This window comes from Oryx dammah, unplaced genomic scaffold, assembly GCF_014754425.2.
Source record: "Oryx dammah isolate SB20612 unplaced genomic scaffold, SCBI_Odam_1.1 HiC_scaffold_13, whole genome shotgun sequence".
Classification (NCBI taxonomy): domain Eukaryota; kingdom Metazoa; phylum Chordata; class Mammalia; order Artiodactyla; family Bovidae; genus Oryx; species Oryx dammah.
The window spans coordinates 9,244,272-9,264,349 of NW_024070197.1; the positions used below are offsets into that span (position 1 = coordinate 9,244,272).

At 60.0% G+C, this 20,078-nt stretch overlaps 2 protein-coding genes across 2 annotated transcripts; one reads left to right on the forward strand and one right to left on the reverse strand.

The window, feature by feature from the left end:
- The first annotated feature begins 1,974 nt into the window (after positions 1–1,974).
- On the forward strand, positions 1,975–10,478 carry IL4I1 (interleukin 4 induced 1). The gene is made up of 7 exons (XM_040252229.1): positions 1,975–2,265; positions 5,778–6,016; positions 6,697–6,809; positions 7,391–7,592; positions 8,589–8,657; positions 8,966–9,102; positions 9,508–10,478. The coding sequence occupies exons 1-7, from the start codon at positions 2,229–2,231 to the stop codon at positions 10,454–10,456; spliced, it is 1,746 nt and encodes a 581-aa protein (XP_040108163.1). The 5' UTR covers positions 1,975–2,228; the 3' UTR covers positions 10,457–10,478.
- A 266-nt stretch (positions 10,479–10,744) lies between these two features.
- On the reverse strand, positions 10,745–20,060 carry TBC1D17 (TBC1 domain family member 17). Its single transcript, XM_040252228.1, has 17 exons — positions 19,952–20,060; positions 19,409–19,507; positions 19,127–19,201; positions 17,672–17,795; positions 16,705–16,912; positions 16,144–16,255; positions 15,892–16,050; positions 15,432–15,560; positions 15,238–15,341; positions 14,700–14,794; positions 14,189–14,305; positions 13,992–14,092; positions 13,810–13,909; positions 12,427–12,524; positions 12,166–12,282; positions 11,607–11,693; positions 10,745–11,515 (listed from the first exon to the last, which is right to left on the reverse strand). Exons 1-17 carry the CDS (start codon positions 19,970–19,972, stop codon positions 11,303–11,305), a joined length of 1,959 nt encoding a protein of 652 aa, XP_040108162.1. The 5' UTR covers positions 19,973–20,060; the 3' UTR covers positions 10,745–11,302.
- Between the last annotated feature and the right edge of the window lie 18 nt (positions 20,061–20,078).

Consider the following 20,078-nt stretch of genomic DNA (forward strand, 5'->3'; position numbering starts at 1 on the left):
ATGTCAAAAAATCTTTTTAAAAAGATTCTAATTCTAGTATTTTCTTCTCACACCCCAAGGGGTCTCGCGCACAAAGCTTTTGAAGAACACAGGTGGTTGTAATAAGTTGGCACGACAGCCATGCAGGAGGGGTGGTTCTGGTACTTGGGCACCATGGGGAGAATGGCCCCCAACGGCTTCCTGGGGGACCAGGGAGTCCCCAAGATTGCAACAGGGCCAGCCGCTGTGACTGGATGCCACCCTGTGATGCTGACTTCATTGTAACTGCAGTTTCCCTTTCCAGGAAGAAAACACACAGATGCGTTTCCCTGTCAGTGCAGACACATGGCTTCTTAAGTTCCTCTTCATTCATTAACATCAAGACAAGTGTGGTGACTAAATTTGGAGTCAGAGGCTTTTAAAAAGGTGAATCTCTTTTCTCAGTAAGTGGTTACGGCATTTCTTCTCCCTATTTAGGGAGAAGAGTAGCAACTGGCGGTTTACGGTTATGACTTCTCATCTCCCAAGACGCCCTCAAACAGCTTATGGCCCATCCCCTTCCCCAGGAGAACGCCCCTGCCTCCTCTGGCACCCCCAGGCATCAAAAAGTCAGTGTTTGAAACATTTCTCGAGGGACAGCAGCCTTGATCTCCAGCGGGAGGTTGAAACATGATCCCCAAGCAGTGACATGCTGGTCATTGTTTTAGCAGTTGGTCCTCCAGGGTCAGAGATGGCACGTGCCCATTTCCACGGTGTGAATTCTCCCACTGTGGATGATTTCAAGCCACCAGGATGAAGTCACGAACACGAATTTGGGAAATGGATGCACACTGTGCAGATAAAACCAGTTTACCTGGAGAGCATATATGTAATAGTAAAAGGCAATCAAATACTTAAGGGATGGGTTTTGAGTTTTACCCTTGTTTTTAATAAGACTCATTGTAAATGTTTTCATCTTTTAATAATGGTTCACAAACCAAAACCGCAAAGGGATCTGCAAATTAAATAGCTCTCGTGAAAAGGTGTGAGCCGGCTCTGGCACACCACCGCTCCCGAAGTTTTCAGTCAACCTTAAAATCGCCTGGGTGCTTTGAAAATCTGCCCTCCTGGGACTTCCTCAGTGGTCCGGTGGTTAAGATTCTGCTTCTGCTGCAGGAGCCACAGGTTCAATCCCTGGTCAGGGAAGTTACGCTGCTGCACAATGCAGCCAAAAGAAGCCTAAGTCTTCCTTCCGACCAGCGGCTCTCTGCAGAACGTCCCAGGAACAAGTTGCCTCACCCTCACAAGTCAGGTCCACTCATGGACACACCTCAGCCCTGGTCCCTTTGGACTCCAGCGCCTCACCTGGGCACTGCCCACACCTCACCTCAGACACCATCCTGGTTCAGCCCCATGACGTCCAGAAATGTCATTGAGGCAGAGATCAGATCTGATGGGCTTCTCTCCCAGGCTCAGGCCAAGCCTGGGGGCATGGGGTCTCATCAGATCCCAACTCTCCCAGTTCTGGGAGCACAGACCCCAAATCCACTGAGCTGAAAGCGACAATGACAAGATAGTGTCACTCAGATGCAGTGTGGGCTCTTTGAATGTTGATTCAAACCAGCTGTTGTTTTTTTTTTTAAATGTTTTGAGTCAATCAGGGAAGTATAAGCATTGATTTTATGTCATTTGTAAATGTGATAATGATACTGGAATTTTAGTAAAAAGCAAATAGTTCTTATATCTTTCAGAGCAGAGGTTGGCAAACTATGGCCCCACTTCCTGTTTCTGCAAATAAAGTTTTATTGAAACCCAACCCAGCCACACCCATCCATTTACATGTGACTGTGGGAGGAAGGATGGAGTTGAGTAGGCCAGGCAGAGACCACGTGGCCCCCAAAGCTTCAGATGTTTATAGAAAAAGTTTGCCAATCCCTGCCTTACAGAAACACTCTCCAGCATTTACCTCCAAAGTGAGAGTAATGTCTTAAAGTAATCCAGTGAGGGAGGGAGGGAGTGTAAGTGAAATAAGACTAGGAGGTGATCAAGACACCTGGCTTCATCATCCTAGTCTGTATTTGAAATTTCTCATAACAAAAAGCTTTCCAGACAGGAAGGCCTACGCTCCACAGCCTCCCAGCTGCTCCAACCCCACACCAGGACCCTGGTATCTCCAGTCCAACAGGGGAAACAGGACAGAGCCAGAGCCACTCACCCTGGTTTCACCCTCGCCCGACAATGACGTCCGTCCCAGGCTAACCAGAAAGGCCATGGGCGCTGAGAGAGCCCGCCAGAGCCAGCCATACAGTGAGTGCCCCTACGATAGCCCTGGGGTTCTGGAAACCAGGGAAGGAGGGGCGGGGCGCCCTAGGGGAAGGAGCCTCAGGTAAGTCTGTCTGCCCTCCACTCTCCATGCCCCCCGCCCATCCAGGTTGGGACCCCTGACTCCCTCCTGGGGCCCTTGGCATCCCGCAGGTGGGCCCTGGCCTCCTCTGAGACATGGTGGAAGTTCTAATATTGACTGTGCAGGGTCTGGGGCTTCCCTGGTGGCTCAGTGGTAAAGAACCCACCTGGCAATGCAGAAGATCCAGGTGCAACCCCTGGGTCGGGAAGATCCTCTGGAGAAGGAGATGACAACCCAGTCCAGTATTCTTGCCTGGGAAATCCCACGGACAGAGGAGCCTGGCGGGCTGTAGTCCATGTGGTCTCAAAGAGTCAGACATGACTGAGCAACTAAAGAACAACTCGGGGTCTTTGATGACCCAGAGGAAAGAACATATGTGAGGGTCTAGCACTGTTCCCCACCCGTCTCTGTGGCCGCCGTCACTGTTAGCTGTCCTGAGGGGCCGTGGAGGCTCCTGGGGGCCAGAGCCAGGTCTCTGGCTGCTCTGGAGGTGACCTAATCCCGTTAGAGCTGTCATCGAGGTTCCAGAAGCAAGTCAAATAAGGTAGGGCTTTCTCCCAAAAGACAATTTTTATCTGAGAGGGTTGACATTGTTTTTTAGAAACACCAAAAGCACCTCCAAATCAACTGAAGCAACGGGTACTGGATTTGGTGGGCGTCCTGGTGCGTCCTGTGTCTCCTGCTCACAAGCTTTGGAAACCCAAGCTAACCTAACCCCCATTTTCCTGCCCCTAATTCTTACCCTGAAATCAACCATTACGGTTGATAATACCAATCTCTTGATGTTATCAGGAATGACTCTGGGAGGTCCCGTTTCTACCCCAGCAATCCCCAAATGACTCATAATCTCTTGATCCCAAAGTAACCTGTGCTCTCCAGCCTTCCAGCACTTATCCTCCTGGCAGGTGTTCCCTGGACCACATCTGGCTGCTCTTGGGCATTTCACCCAACATCATCCAAACCCTAGCCCAGCTCTTCCCCCGTCTGGGAATGCAAACATCGGTGGGGGTGAAGCCTCGAGGGGCAAAGTGCTGCTGGCATCCAGAGGCCAGTGGTGCTCTCACATCCTGCAGTGCTCGGGACCACCCCACAAAGACGTCCCAACGGCCGGCCCATCCCCAGTCCAGGAACCTGAGCTAATAACCAAGTGGTTAGGAACACTGCCTGGACACGCCCAGACATGCCCTGGAGCCCCTTGGCTGCGCTGCCTCCACCCGTTCTGTGTCCCTGTTCTTGCCGCTTCCTTTCTCTGTGGGGCCATCGCTGTGCTGTTTGGCCATAGAGCAGAAGGGCCTCTGCAGGGCAAAGGGACCTGAGGTCAGCCAGACTCCCGGCTCTGCTGTTGCCCACGGGGGCCCCTGGCACAAATGCCCACCCCCGCCCCGCCGGGACAAGCTAGTTCCCTCCCTCAGAGGGCCTGACCAGGTGCCGCTCCCACCCTCCAGGCACTGAAGGGAGCTGGTGGGCTCTGCCACAGGAAGGCCTGCCAGCTCTGGGGCCTTGGGCTGGTCCTGGGGTGCTCCCTGGTGCCTCTGAGCCTCAGATTCCTCCTCTGTCCAGTGCAAAGCTCTGATCACAGACTGGCTCAGAGAGGGGAAAGTCCCTCTTGCGGCCAGTCTCTGCTGACTCGCCCTTGGCTTTCTCTGTCTCTGAGGCTCTGTCCAGCTCAGTGATTCTGTTTCCTTCTTGGCAACGCCTCCCCACCCACCCGTTTCAGATGCCTTCTGACTCACTCTGAGCGCTCCCCAGCCCGCGACCTCCACCAGACCACATCCCTCTTTGATTTGGTTTGGATTTTCCCATCAGCTGCAAGGACCAGCCGCCCTCTGCCTTTCCTCACCACCCGCCTGCCCAGTGCTCTCTCCTCCAACTGCAAGAAAAGTCCCCATCGCCTCTCCATCCCCGACCCCTTCAAGGGACCCACCGTGTGTCCCTTGGCTAAAGCCCCGAAGCTGTGAGCCAGGTGGGGGTTCCTTGGAGGCAGGTCAGCCTCTTCTCCCTGCCTGCAGCTCACCTCTCAGGAGAAGAGCACCCACAGGCAGCGAGTGGCGATGGCCGAAGGCAGGGGCAGACAGAAGCACCCGAGCGGTTTCTCTGAGGTCCCCCCCACCCCCACGCCCTGGCCTGAGTGGTTCCCAGCGCAGGGCTGGGGTTGAGGGGTCCTCACTGAATCCCCCTGGCCTCCCCCGTGGCAGCACTCATTGGTATTTCCTAAGAAGCAGCTTTTAGTCCTGACCCCAGGGGGCTGTTCCTGGCCCCAACCTGGACTCACTGCCTGTTCCCATCAGTGCTGCAGTGGCCTCCACTTGACAGACGCAGGCCCGAGCCACAAAGAAGGGAAGGCATTCCCGAGTCTCTGCTGTCAGGTGCTGGGCTCAGGACCCGGGCAGGCTGCCCCAGAGCTCTCCCTGCTGCCCACGGGTCCCCCTGCTGTGCCCATTTCACTGAGTGGGAAACTGAGGTTCAGAGCGGCCACATGGGATGGGAGGGGGGCCAGTGAGGACCCTCCAGGGCACCAAGATGGTTGACACCCAGGAGGACTCAGGACAGGACTCACCTGTCCCTGGGAGCACGCCGCCACCCCCACCTTGAGAAGGACGCAGAGCAGAGGGCAGGCACAGGGGCCAGCTCAGGAGGACCGGGGGGCTCAGAGCAGGCCGGGGGCAGCCCCCGCACTCAGCACGGTCACCTGAGCGTGTACTTGCAGCCGCCCAGCTGCCCCTGAACTATTTGGGGCAAGAGGAAGAAAACAGGTTGACGTGCTCCCCCAACCCCCAACCCGCTCCAGCCTCAAGTAGACTGAGCATCTGACCCGCAGCCCAGGAACGGAGTTTCATTTCCCACAGCTGGGTTTCCCAAAAGGGAGGAGAGGGTGGGGTGCCGCTGGGTTTAAGGCCAGCGAGGGAGACGTGGTGGCAGGCAGACGAGCAGAGGGGCTGGAGGAGAGAGAGGTGCGCCTGGGAGCCCGAGGTGGCCAGGAGGCTGCAGACAGAGGGGCCCCCACAGACCCAGACGGGGGACAGGGAGACAGGACGAGCCGGGCTGAGGCGGGAGCAGCAAGGAGACCAGAGGAGGTGAGACAGAGCGGACAGAGGAGAGACAGAGGCAGGACAGGAGGGCAGCGCTGGGCAGGGGCCAGGAGCCTGCCAGCCCAGGGTTAGGGGACGCACACGGCCCTAGGGGCAAGTGCTGAGGTAGGAGCTGGCAGCACCCAGCGGGCCAGGCTTGGGGGACGCAGGCTTCTGTCACAGCGGCCTTGCTTCCCCTCCGACCCAGACACATCTCCAACCGAGACACGAGAGTCATGGACCCCTTGGGTAAGTCGGGAGGGGAGGGGGCAGAACCCGCTTTGCTCCACCAGCCCCTGTCTGCGCACCTGCCGACCTGCCCACTGACCCTGTCCTCCTGTCCCCAGCCTGGCGCCTCTTCGCCCTGGTCCCCGTCTTCCTCAGCCTGGCGGTCTCCCTGGACTGGCAGACAGCCCACATCTATGACCCTTTCGAGAAATGCATGCATGATCCAGACTACGAGCGGCTGCTCAAAGTCGTGACCTTGGGCCTCAATCGGACCTTGAAGCCCCGGAGAGTGGTTGTGGTTGGTGCGGGCGTAGCCGGGTTGGTGGCCGCCAAGGTGCTCAGCGATGCTGGACACAAGGTGAGAAGTGATGCTGGAGGTCTACGTCGAATCTTACCTGCTGCAGCTGGGAGTCCCAGGTGGAGGGACCCGGCCAGGTCCCTACTGAGGCGTGGAGGTGATGGGGTGGGGGGAGAGGGATCTCTGCTTTCCTTGTCTGGGGGTCGGGGTCCTGGAACCCTCTGCAATAACGTGAAACCTAGAGGGATCCAGTGTGTCTGAGCTAAGAGATCTTTGACTTTCCCTGCCCCGCTCTCATCCTAGAGGGAAGTCCCTGGAAACCTCCGCCCAGCTCCTGGGGGGTATTTGTGTTGGTGGAGAGGGAGGGAAAGTCCAGACAGGGGAAGTGCCCCCTGAAGTCACACCACTGTCCCCCTCACTGAATCCAAGAATGAATATGGGCCGGGCCAATGGCTTCAGTCTGCACAAGGAATCTCCCTACTCCCTGAGCTGGGAAGTCCCTCTGAAATCTGCCCAGCGGCCTTCCTGCTGCAGTCTGGAAACCAAACGTCACATTGTACATGTTCACTGTGACCTTCTGTTCTCCCGCCAGCCCCTCTCCTCCCCATAAGAAAGGGTCCTTCTCTGGTCTCCATCTATGCTGCTGTGGGGATGGAAGGCGGGGTGCAGGGGGGCTGCCACAGAGTGGAGATGGGGGCTAGTGGGATGAGCTGAAGGACCTGCTTGCCGCCTCTCCCCAGGTCACCATCCTGGAGGCAGACAACAGGATTGGGGGCCGCATCCTCACCTACCGTGACCGGAAGACAGGCTGGATTGGGGAGCTGGGGGCCATGCGCATGCCCAGCTCACACAGGTGAGGCTGGGCCTGGCGACCAGGCAGGTGCGGGGCTACCCCAGCCCCCCTGCCCCAGCCCTGAACCCAGGCTCAGCGGGATGCTCGGCTCCATCACTGCTCCGATGCCACCACAGACCAACCCGGGCCCCAGACTTGTTGCCCTGGTCAAGTCAGGCCTAGACTCCACCCCCAAATCTGGCCTCCCACCTCCAGCCCCACCACCGCACCCCTGAAGCGCTCAGGCCACCGTGTCCAGCCCTTCCAGACCCCCAGCTCTGTCCTCCCCGACCCTGTTCCTTTCCTCACCCCCGGCTCCCACCACCATCCAGCCCACTCTGTTGCTATTCCACTTCATCCCCAGTGAAAGCGAGCCCTGAACTCCCACTCCAAACCCAAACTCTCCGTATTCCAGCCTTGTTCCCATTTCGGTCCCTAGTCCCTGGCACCGAGGACTCCCAATCTAGCCCTGCCCCAGGCTCATGTCCATCCCCAAACCCCATGTCCAGCTGCCCCACCTACCCCCTTCCCTTCTCCAAGCCCTGCTGGGGAGAGGGGTCCCCACCCGCGCCCAACCCTCACGGGCACCTCCACCCCCTCAGGATCCTCCACGAGCTCTGTAAGAGCCTGGGCCTCAACCTGACCAAATTCACCCAGTACGACGAGAACACGTGGACAGAGGTGAGCGAGGTGAAGCTGCGTAACTACGTGGTGGAGAAAATGCCTGAGAAGCTAGGCTACAAGCTGAGCCCCAAGGAGAAGGGCCGCTCACCCGAAGAAATCTACCAGATGGCTCTCAACAGGGTAGGTGCATCTGCGAGCCCTGCAGCCCCGTTCCCCTGCCCTGTCCTCCCGTGCCCACATGCCTCCTCCTGACCTAGCTGCCGTTTTCCCATTCCTTCTGGTCTCCCATCACTGGCTCTTCTGTCTTTAGGCTCCCCTTAAATACTGCCGATCCCCATCTCCTATCCCCTTCTCAGTGGCCTGGACCACCTCAAGGGTGGGCACTTAGTGGAGGCCTTTTCTATGCCCTGGCACTGCCCAGTTTAGGGAGTCCAGGAAAACAGGAGGGGAAGAGTGAGTGTGAGTGAAGGGACACCTCCTTCCGGGAGTTCCCTGGCCACCTGGGTGAAGCCAGGTGGACAAAGGAGAGGGCTGAAATCAGAGTGGGCAGGAGGCTTCCAGGATGGGAACAGAGCGGTGAACGATGGCCATTCAGGTGCCCAGCAGAGATGATATGGGGGAGCGGGAGCAGGGGCACAGAGGTGGGGGGACCAGAGGGCGGTCTGGGCACAGGACACTGCACTGTAGCCCGGAGCTGCCCTAAGGGATGGTGACCAAGGGCCTGGCAGCTGCCTTGAACACCAGGCTGAGGGCTGGAAGTCGGTGGCTGCAGGTGCTGGGGAGCCACGGGAAGGCTGGGGTAGGGGAGGTGCCAAGAATAACTCCCCTTGAGCAGTCATGCCCCGTCAGGATGCACAGCGATCCAGATGACAAATATTTACTGGGCCCCAGAAGGACACAGGGCCGACTGAGACCGGCTCCATCCCTGCCTGTGAGGAGCGCAGGAGCTGGACTGGCAGGCAGAATAACACCCAACCGGAGCTATGTGACGCTATGACTCGCAAAGACTTCCCAGGGGGAGACACTGAGTTGCAGTGGAGGGCAGAGCTGAGGGCACAGCATGGGCAACATCCTGGGAGCTTGAATGAGAGCAGTAAACGGGCAGCCGTGGGCAAGAGAAGTGGGCAGGGCCTCCCGGGTCCTGTCCCCACAGCTCAGCACCTTGTCCCACCACAGGCCATCAAAGACCTCCGGACACTGGGCTGCAAGAAGGCAATGATGAAGTTTGAAAGGCACACGCTCCTGGTGAGTGGGGGCCTCCGTGTTGCTATCTGAGCGGGAGTCGGACAAGGAGGGTGCTCCTGGGGCTTAGGCGCCGACAGAGTCAGAAGGCAGGAACCGGGGATGCCAGGCTTGGCATCTCCTTTCCTGACGAGGCTGGACAAGCCCCTCTCTGGGCTTTGGTTTCCTTCATCGGTCACAAGAGGGGGGACCGTATCGCCAAGGTCCAGGGAACCGACAGTAAAGCGAGAGGCTCAGCGGGAAGCGGCGCTAGGGACGGAGCCGGCTGGTCTGGCCTGCCTGGGCCCTGACCCGGGCCGCGCCGTCCCCAGGAATACCTCCTCGGGGAGGGGAACCTGAGCCAGCCGGCCGTGCGGCTCCTGGGAGATGTGATGTCCAAGGACGGCTTCTTCTATCTCAGCTTCGCCGAGGCCCTGCGGGCCCACAGCTGCCTCAGCGACCGGCTCCGGTGAGACTGCGGGGCGGATCCGGGCGGCCACAAGTGGGAGGGGCGGGTGGGAGGGCGGGGTACGTGGAGGGGGCGGGGCGGGCGTAGAGGGGCGGGGTCGGGACAAGGGGCGGGGAGACACGCTAGGTCCCGCCTGCACTCTCCCCGCGTCCCGGGTCCTCTGGAGCAAGGAAGGTTCCGGGATAGGGGCGTGGTCCCCAGGGACCGAGACGGCGTGTCGGGGTCACACCGCTCTACCTCCCCTCCTCGAGGGACGTCGGGGACGGGCGAGGGCGGCGGCGGACGAGGGGGCGGGGAATTAGAGGGAACCGGCAGGTGAGACCTGGAACGGGGAGCGCCCCGGGATGGAGGCCGCTAGGGAGGGGCGGGGCCCAAGAGCCCGTCATACTCGCGCCCCGCCCGCAGGTACAGCCGCATCGTGGGCGGCTGGGACTTGCTCCCGCGCGCGCTGCTGAGCTCGCTGTCGGGGCCGGTGCTGCTGCACGCGCCCGTCGTGGCGATTAAGCAGGGCACGCACGAGGTGAGAGTGCACATCAAGTCCTCGCGCCGGACCCGGAACCTGAAGTCCATGACGGCCGACGTGGTGCTGCTGACGGTGAGCGGGCCGGCGCTGCAGCGCATCGCCTTCACTCCGCCTCTGACGCGCAGGCGCCAGGAGGCGGTGCGCGGGCTGCACTACGTGCCGGCCACCAAGGTGTTCCTGAGCTTCCGCCGGCCCTTCTGGCACGACGAGCACATCGAGGGCGGCCACTCGAGCACCGACCGCCCGTCGCGGGTGATCTTTTACCCGGCGCCAGGCGACGGGGCGCTGCTGCTTGCCTCGTACACATGGTCGGACGCGGCGGCCCCGTTCGCCGGCCGGAGCCTGACCGAATCGCTGCGCTTGGCGCTCGACGACGTGGCGGCGCTGCACGGGCCCATCGCGTACCGACTCTGGGACGGCACAGGTATCGTCAAGCGCTGGGCGGAGGACCCGCACAGCCAGGGCGGCTTCGTGGTGCAGCCGCCGACGCTCTTCCAAACCGACAAGGACGAGGGGCGGGAGTACGACTGGTCGGTGCCCTACGGCCGCATCTACTTTGCCGGCGAGCACACGGCCTACCCTCACGGTTGGGTGGAGACAGCAGTCAAGTCGGCGCTGCGGGCCGCGGTCTTGATCAACAGTCGGATCTCCGGCTCTGGCTCTAGCAGCAGCCTGAAGGAGCCCCGGATCATCAACAAGGTGGGGCATGGGCACCTGGCGCCCTCGCACCACCGCCACCACCACCACCAGTGCCCCTTCGAAAGTGGGCAGGGCACCCACTCTCCAGCCTCACGTGCGGTAACCGCCGCGCACTCGACCCTTAAGAGTTAGTATTAAAGTACTTTTTCAATCAGCCGTGTGGTCCCGCCCCCTCCCTGGCTCAGTCGTTTCCCCAGTTCGCAGGGAGGAGAACCGGGAGCCTTCCCGGTAGAACGAATTTCCGGGAGCCCCGGAATAGGGCCTCCTCCTTCCTGCGCCATGGGGCTCCACTTGGGGTAGTAGGAGGTACAGGAGGGACACCGCTTAGCGCCACTGGTAAATGGTGGTAATCATAATGCCCACCCATCACGGTTGTAAAGGACACCGATGGATCCTTATGCAAGTAACAAAAAGCCCAGCTGACAGTGGGTGAAACACGAGTTTATTTTTCTCATAACAAGAAGCTGGTAGGCAGGGCCCGAGCGAGCACCTCCACACACCCTCTCATTGAGTTAGGTCCAGGATGTACCCCAGTTCATCTACTACGTGGCGGCTGCACACCAGTACCCCATTCTCGCTCCTCCAAAAGCCCCAAACTCAGGTAAGGGAGCCCTGCCTCCACAAGCCCCCACCACTCAACCACCCCCAAGGGGCTCTGCCTGTTACACCTCACTGGCCAGATCAGGGTCACAGCAGTCAGACATCGACTCTGCAGAGCAGTCTGGGGAGACCATGAGCTGCTACCACCCGCCTCCCCATCCAGGGCCAAGCCAGCGTGGTGGCCTTCCTCCTCCACCCTCTCGAGGCCACCTGGACAGGAAAGTGTCAGTTTCAAGAAATCAGCTGAGAGAAAGAGGCATGGGTGGAGGGCCCTGCCCCTCTATTCCTGCATCCCCAGACTCCGCAGGGGCGGGGTCCTGAGGCAGGAGCTGGATAAAGTGTCTAGTCCTGTGGGGCTGCTGTGGTCACCCAGCACAGTTAAGAGTCGACGCCTTCCTCGTCGTCGTCCTCCTCAGGCAGGATCTCCAGGCTGCTGTCGGGCTGTGTGGATGTGGCCGTGTCCGCCGGGGGCAGCGGAGCCGGTGGGGCCCGGGTGGGCGACAGCGGCAGCGGCGAGGCAGGGGGCGAGGGGCTTTGGGGCTCTGCGGGCGATGCCAAGCCTAGGACCTCCTGCACGTTGTGGGGTAGCTCCTGGAGGGTTGTGGGGTAGGGGGTAGGGAGCGTCAAGTCAGAGGTTTCCTGGAGGTTGGGGGGAGTGTATCAGGAGGAGTCGGGGACTCACCCGGCAGGCGGTCAGCTGCCGGTAGAGGGCCTCAGCCCGCCTCAGCACGTCCTCCACGCTCAGCTTCATGGTCAGCTCATTTACGTGCTGCAGGAGTGGGTGGGTCAGGCCTGCCTGCCGGCCAGCACTCAACCACCACCGCCCCAGCGCCTGCTCTGTGCCTCTTGCTGGGGACACAGTGGAGGGAAGACACAAGGGGCGGGCCCCCTTAGGGTTCACAGTGGAGCCCGGGGATCAGGACAGGTCATGCTCTCAGGCTGCTTGCCTGGCACAGCATACAAGGAGGGGAAGGGCCCGCCCCACACTAGGGCACTGGGGGAGGGGTGGGTGGCCCAGCCCTGCAGGGGCCACATGCTCTCTGAGGGAGCCGGGGATAAGACAGGGTAGGAGACGCACAGAGGCGTCCCCCAGCCGCCGTGCCCACAGCTTAGCTGACCACACTTTCAACAACCCTATTCTGAGGACCCACTACCCAAAGGGGAGGTGCCCACCTCCACGGAGCTCACACCCTGCTGATGTGCCTCCAGGGGAGGGGACTGGGAGGGAGCCAGGGTCTCACCTTGAGGATCTCATTGGAGCCGAAGCCAGAAAGCATGAGGGTGTCCCGCTCCATGTCCAGGATGGCACAGGCCACCAGCAGGTGCAGGTTGGGGCCGGGCAGCCCTGTCCACAGCACCTGGCAGTGCCCGAGGCGGGGGAGGGCTCACTGGCAAAGCCTCCACACCAGGCCCCACCCGGGTCGGCCCCATCTCCCACCAACCTCCCCACCCGCCCACCAGTCTATCTGCCTCAGTTGTTCCCCTCAACCCAGCTGGCGCACCTCCCACAGCCGGAGGACATCCGGGAAGGGGAATTCCCTCTTGAACCAGATGAGCAGCCACCGGAAGCAGAAGCAGAGAGAACCAGAGTCCTGGGAGTCTGGAGCGGGGGACAGCGGCAGGAGGGGCAATGCTCTCTATCAACCCCAATCCCACTCTAATTCACAGGGCACCCGATGTTCGGACTGGACTCTAAGAAGTCACGCTGGTGGTAAGAACCCACGCCAGTCTCGCAAGTGGATGGAGAGCTCCTGGGGGTGGAGGGCGGGGTTGGGAAGAGGGCGGGGGGAGCTGCTCCAGTCGGCAGGAACCCTTCCCATCCTGCCTTCCAGGCTCCAGATGCGAGCCAGCCCTGGTCTCCACTCATGTGGGAGGGAAGCAGTAACACCATTCCACTCAAAGGAGGAATAACAGTCTGGACAACACCCAAAGCTGGCGGGGAGGGCTGTGAGCGGCCGGGCCCTGGTGCACACTGCTAGCAAAATGCAGACAGATACACCATTCCAGGAAAGCAGTGATGGGGACGAGTGTTTCAAAAGATGTAAACGTATATGAGGATATAGATCCTTTCTTGGAATTTAAAGGCATTATCTATAAATACAGATTTATCATGGTGAAAAACTGTAACAACCTAAATGTCCGGCAGGTCAGGCTAAATCTGCTCTTGTACATCCTTAAACTGAACAGAACACCATGTAGTTGATAAAACTGATGGTTTAGAAAACTTCCAAATGACGCAGAGAGGTAGCTAACGTCCTAGTGTCCCTGAAAGTGGCGTGTGCTTTCTAAGCCTTAGCTTTCTCTTCAGTGATGTAAGACCAGCTACGTCTCCCCTCCCCAGCGTGACCCTAAATTTCGGTGAAGAAATGTCCACCAATCAACTAGCTTACTTATCACCATCTGCGTTCAAAAGAACAGTTCTAGCAACAGCAATTTCAACTTCCTTTCCCTGAATTTCCTGCATTTTTTACACTGAACAAGAAATGCAGACAAGTTTTAAAGCCCAAAATGCAGCAGTCCCACCCTCAGGAGCCCAAAGAACCAGTATCCAATCCCTGGCTCAGGGCTGAGTGCAGGGAAGAGCTAGATGGAGCTGGGAGTTGTGAGGAACCAGGCCCAGATCATTCATCTGAAAAGTGTAACTGATGGGACACGAAGGAGGCGCCTCACTGGGCAGCGGGGACACGGCGGACAGGGAGGGGGGCGGGGGGGGGGTGCCCATATCTCCATTTATCGAGATTTTGCTCCAAACTGCAGTCCTGCTTTTACATATCACTTCTGGGTTCTGGGTAGTTGTTTCTCATTTGGACCACACCCACACGTCCACACGTTTGGATGTCATCTATGGCCCCCCCACCCCTGGCCCCACCCACCAAGACACGTACCCAGGAAGTCGCAGAGCGGCGGGTCCAGCACCCTGAGGAGCAGCAAGAGTTGCCCGAGCTGCCGCTTCATGGTTTCCTGACTCTCCTCGAAGTTCCCGTGCTGTGGGCAGAGGGCCCTGTGAGGAGCCAGAGACCCTGGGGCCCGTGAGGGGCCTGCCTCCCACCCCTGCCCTGAGGCTCACCACGAGCTCCATGAAGCCGCAGAAACACCAGAAGGCGTCCACCTCATTCTGGGTGACGTAGAGGATCGGGGAGAGAAGGTCACTCATGCCCTGGACGTAGCCTGCGGGGACACGGGGTCAGAGCCCAGCCCAGGCCTGCAGTGCCCCCGCCGGCCCCTGAAGGCCGGCCCCCAGCCCCTCCCCAGACTGCAACGCACCGAGATCGAAGTGGTACATGCAGTAGGTCAGGAGGATGTCGTTCAGCAGGCCCAGCCCCGGGTTCTCGGGGCCCTCGTAGAATTTGTTGGTCCTATCGGTGCGGCTCACGTCCCGCTCTGCGGGGACAGGGGACAAAGTAAAGGTGTGAAAGGAGCGGGGTCCAGTCCCTGCCGGCCGCCAGCACGCCTAGGCAGCTGTGGGCCCTCCAGAGACCGTCGGGGCCGCTCCCACGGGAGGTGCTGCACTTCACACTCATGGGCTGGCCACGCCCTCCCAGCCACACTCACCAAAACAGAAACAGGTGGGGACATGGCAGCCCAGGGAGATCACATCGCTTGCCAAGATCTCTCAGTGAATAGAGGGCAGATTTGAACCCAGGATGCCTGGAGCGCCCGCTGCACCTCACCTCGCCATCCTGGCCACTCACCCCTGCTTGCCCCCAAATTGTTCCCCCTCACCCCTAGACGACCTCGTTTCTGGCCTGGCACCCCCATCCCCACCACCACCCACCAATGAGGCTGCGGTATCCATGTAGCAGTGAGTTCCTCCGCTCTTGCTCAGGGCTCACAGATTTCCACTGCAGCTTCATGCGGAAGTACTCGTCCCTGAGGGGGAGAGGGGAGCAGTAAGGACACCCCTGCTGCCTCACCCCACGGGGCTCAGCCCAGCTCACCACTGCGCTTCCCCTCCACGGTGTGTCTCGGGACACAGAACACCCTTGTGGGCTTTTGCTCAGTCTGTCAGCCCCAGTGGAGAGAGAACCCCAGGGGCAGGGACCAGAACACCCAGCAGAGGCACAAGATAAGCCAGGAGAGATGGCCGCACCGCGGGGAGGAAGCCCGCTGCACTTCGGTGATATGGCATGGCCCAGGGATGAAAACGGCATCAGACACAGGCCCACTGCCTCCATCCTCCTATGTGTGGGTTGATGTCCCTGATACCTTTGGTCAAGGGATATGCAGTTGATCAAAAACCTCCAGTGGACTCGGGAGGCTGGGGCAGTTAGGGGCTGAGCCCAGCAGGGCAGGGGCCATGCTTCCTCACTCACGTTTTCTTGCGCACGTGGGCCTTGTGCTCCTCCGTCGAGCCCTCCCAGCTCAGGTACCCCAGGAGGAACTTCCAGGCGTCGCGCCGCAGGCTGGGGCTCAGTCCCTGGGGGCAGAGGTGGAGGGCAGCTCAGAGGGGCCTCCTCTTGGCTGCCCGCCGCCCTGCCCCGCCCTATCCCCTCACCCGGCTCCTCACCCCTGAGAAAATGCGGGCTTTCAGCTCTGGGACCCGCTGCAGGCGGCCCTCGGGGCCTACGTGGCCAGCCCACTCCTCCTCTGTGACAGGAGGCGCCCGCTCCACGGCCGGCCGAGGCCCCAGCTCCACCTGGGGGACACGGGGCGAGGCAGGTGAGCCCAGGGCCTAGGCCGCCCAACAATCCCCAGCCCTGGCCCCGGCCCCACTCCAAGGCATCTCAGAGCCTCTCTCAGCTGGATGGACACACAGAACATGCAGGGCTGGAAGCATCTCCTACGTGGCTCAGTGAGAACCACCCCCCCCCCATTAAACACAGGCCAGGTGCAGCGGCCACAACCGCCTCCCGCACAGTCCGTCCATCAGCCCGGTGAGGGAGGCGCCGTTAGGATCCAAGCCTGGGGAGACGCGGCCCCGAGCCCACGGTGGCTGCGAGAGCAGCGGCAACTACGTGGATACTTACACAGGAGATGACCTCGAACCCGGGCTCGGGCTCGTCGTCCGGGGGCGGGGGCAGGTCAGGGGAGGCCCCCTCCAGGTGCGGCTGCAGGGCTCCCCGGAAGAAGTTGGTCACACGGGAGAAGCTGCTGAAGGTGGTGGAGTAGGGGTCCTGGAGGAAGCGCTGGGGATGGGGCGGAGGGGTGGTCACAGCCCAGCCACCAGCACGGTCCGCCCCGCACTGCCCATGCCTGCCGGCCTGGCCCTGCAGACTCACAGACACCACGTTGGAGCTGTCCTGGTCGAAGAGCTGGAGATGATGGAAGGAGCTGGAGAGCGCCGAGGAGTCGTGGGGAAACACAAGGTAGAGGCGGGAGTCCTGTGGGGAGCTACGGGGGGTGCGGCAGGGTGTGTGAGCGACCCCAGGCAGCGTCCTGACAGCCCATGGGGAACCCCCATCCCAGGCCTGAGACCACGACTGCACCCCAGGGGCAGCCTGGGGCCCAGGGCTGGCCAACGAGGCTCTCACCCCGCCTGGCTAGGGTGACCGACTCGGGCACAGGCCACGGAGGGACAGCCCCAGGAAGTGCTGGGGTGTGGGCTAGAGGCGCTTTCTGCCTCTGGCCCCCCCAGAAGGCAATACAAACTCTGAGGGAAAGGAGACCAACTCTTTCCATGACCTGGGGCCCAGGTCCTGCCCGATGCCAAACTACCCTTTACCTCGGGGTTACACGTGCCACGCCCCCCTTGATTCTCTTTTTCTGCCCTGAAAATCAGCCTGGGTGGTATCTCCTTCTCAGCTCCAAGGGGTCAGGCTGCGGCCCGGGACCAGGCTCACCTGGCCAGGAGCAGGTAGCGACTGAGGACGCGGAGCAAGGCGCGGGTGCCCCCGCGGTGGAAGTGCAGGGCAGGCAGGGAGCCGCCGGCCTGCGTGACCAGCACCAGGTAGGCCCAGCTGAGGCCCGGCTTGGAACGGCGGATAGATCTGAGCTCCCCCAGACTCACCGAGAAGGCCCAGGAGCCCCGGGGGGAGCTGGGCTCTGCACCTGGAGGGGACAGGGAGTGGGAGGGGCTCAGACATCTCCTGAGAGGCCTCCCTGCCCGGCCCCCAACCCCATCAGCCCAGGCCCTCCAGGAAAGGACTGAGGAAAACAAGGGGAGCCCGGGGGAGACATGTGCCTGCTCAAAAATCTCCCTGGGCTCCCCTCAACTCCTCAGGTCTGTCCCCTGCGCCCCGTCTGTCTCATCTCCCACCCTCTCTTCTCTCCAGATCCCACACTCAAGCCACAGCAAAAGGCTGCGGTTTCCCAGCGCCCCACACCTCTGGCCTTGCCCCAGCTGCCCTGTCTGCTGGGAGAGAAACCACTCACGCATCCCCCACAGAGCCAGGCTCTGGCAACATCTCTTCCTGGAAGGATTCTCCATCCCCCAAGGGTTAGATACCTCCTCTGGTGCCCCCAGCCCACCGTGTGACTCCAGGATGGCCTGAATTACCCTGTCATCCTGCGACTATTGCCCCACAGCCTGGAAGACTCCAGGGGCAGGACTTACATGGGAGTGCCCACAGTCAATCAGGGAGCCCGGGGTAGGGGTGGACCAGGCTGCATACCCCAGAGACGCTGGCCATGCTGGACATGGGCTGGCGACCACCCTGCACCCCCACCCACTCTCCAGGAACTGGAGGCCAGTGTGGGTGGTCAGCTTGACTGTGGGCAGCAAAGCCTGTGGAGCCATGACCACTGAGGGCAAGTCATGTGTCTCCACCTGCCCACCCACCCCCAAGCCTGGGCACCAGGTTAGTCTACCTCTCGTGGGCTCTGACTGGCGGGGCCGTGGCCGCACGGTGCTGATGACAGCCCAGTCGGGTTCATAGCCGGGGTCAAAGGTCGGTTCCTCCTCAGAGGTGCAGGAGTCACCCCCACTGGTGTCCTTGGGGGAAGACAGGAAAAGAGACTGAGGGACTGTGGATTCGGAGATTCCAGATCTGAGCCTCGAGGCCACCCTGGGAGGTAGCCCCACTGAACAAAAAGAAATGGAGGCAGAAAGAGGGCACCACACTTGCCCTCAGGGTCACCCAGCTCAGGAAATTCCTGATAAAAGGCACCGGCAGTAGTGAATCTCCTATTCAGGCAAGCCTCTGGATGCCATGAAGGGAAGGCCGAGGAGCGGCACAGACAGCTGCCCACAAGCTGCCAAACTGGCCCCTAGTTAGTTTCTGCCTTCCGTTTTGTAACCTCAAGAATTTTATACTTTTGCCAACATTTACACAAAACAGTGATAATTAGTAGCGCTCCGCGTCAAACGTTTGCAGCTGTCCGTCTCGCGGGCACACATCAGGATGGATTATAGCTCACTGAACTCTACTGGCTGAGTGGAGACGGGCACCTAGTTCTGGCCAAAGGGCTGGATATATCATTTCCAAGACAGACCATTGAACTGCCAGGGCAAGTCTTCTAGAGATCTCCTTCTACAACTAGGAATGGAGACCTTTAGGATGGTGGCTGCTCTAGCAGCATGCCTCCTTGAGTTATCACGATGAGTAGAGCTCTTCTGCCCACCTGAGATACACGTGTAAAGTGAACAAAAACAGTTAACAAGGCTGGAGCTCCAGCAGCCCTTTTGGACCACAAGGACATGTTGAGGACAGATGCCATATGCTGAGGATTACGAAGCAAAGCTGGAAGGAAGCTGAGTCACTGATACCACATGAACCTATCCTGCTGCCTTCTGGGCTTGGCAGAAAAAGAGAAATGAGCTGCTATCTTGCTTAGACCATTGGCATTCCTGTTTCATTTATGAACACCCAAATGCAACTCCTAACCAATACGGAAGGCTTCTGGGAAATCTCTTGCTTTTCCTGATGATAATGACACATGTGACTGGTACCCTTCTGGCCCCCTTTTCCCTTTTTCCACGCTCCTTCAAGTCCATATGGGCTGAGAGCCCCTGGAACCCGAATCCACAGACTGAGCTGTCCTCTTGCACCCTGGCAGGGCTGTCCCAACAAGCAAAGAGGGTGAGGTGGCAGGCGTTGTCTCCACGGCCACAAGTCGCATGCTGTCTGCTTTCTTTCCGTGAATGGGCCTCTTCAGCCTCATTTCACAGAGAAGAGGAAACCGAGGGGCAGAGAGAACTTCAGTCCCAACCAGGCTCATACATGCCCCAATGGTAGGTCTGGAATTCTACTCAAGTCTCAAATGCTTTCGACTGCTCCGACCTAGAAAAAAGCAAGCGGAGAAGGGGAAGCCAGGGAAGCCTACCTTCTTGGAGAAGAAGACTTGGGAGGAATCTCCAGCCTCCTCTATAGGAGCCCAGTGCAGGAGGACATCACTGTCCTGCGGGAAGGAAAGAGGGGTTGGAGAGGCTACCCTCCAAACTCCCCAAAGCCTACTTCCAAACTTCTTCCCAGTTCTGAACTCTCAGCCTTAGAAAGCCACCTCTCCTTCCTAAGATTCCACCGCTGACCTCCACACTGTACTCCTACAGGTGCCGCCCTCCATCCCGCTCTGGGCCCGCTCAAGCCCTGCTCTCTCCTGGCCCACCTTCTCCACAACACGGATGACGCCGGCGATGAGGGAGTCCGGGTCTTGGTGCTTCTTGGCACTGGTGTGCAGGTACACGCCTCCTTTCTCAAACACGACCTGGGAACAGGTACCATTGAGGGGGCGGGTCCAAGGGGGCGGGGCCCCAAAGAGAGCCAATGGGAACAGACTCAGGGGAGGAGCTATTCACCAGGAGGCGGGGCCCCGAGGTACCTTTACCTAGGGGATGGGGGTCGGAGAGGTGAAGCCTGAATACCGACCAGGCGTCTCTGGGACCTTGGAAGACTGGGAAGGACAAAAGTGCATTCCAAAGAGGGCGGGGCCCAGAAGAGCAGCTCAGCAGCCCAAGGGGCGGAGCTAAACGATATGAGTCTCCCTAGGAAGTGGAAGGGAGGGGTGACAGCGCGTTTATTAAGGGAATGGTGTGCTTGTTAAGGATGTGCCGGGCTCCCAGAATCCCTGCAAGGCCTGAGAAAGAAGCAGGTCACCGGAGGGGGAAGTTTCGCATCGACAGAAGAGAAAGAATGCGTCTCTGCTACTTACCCGGTAACCGGCTCCCTCCATAGCCGCGGCCGAGGCCCCACTGCCCCGGCCCCCTCCTTTTCCGGGTCAGCGTGCTGTCACATCCGGATTGGACACTCCCTGCAAGCCCAGACAGTGGTAGCGTCCC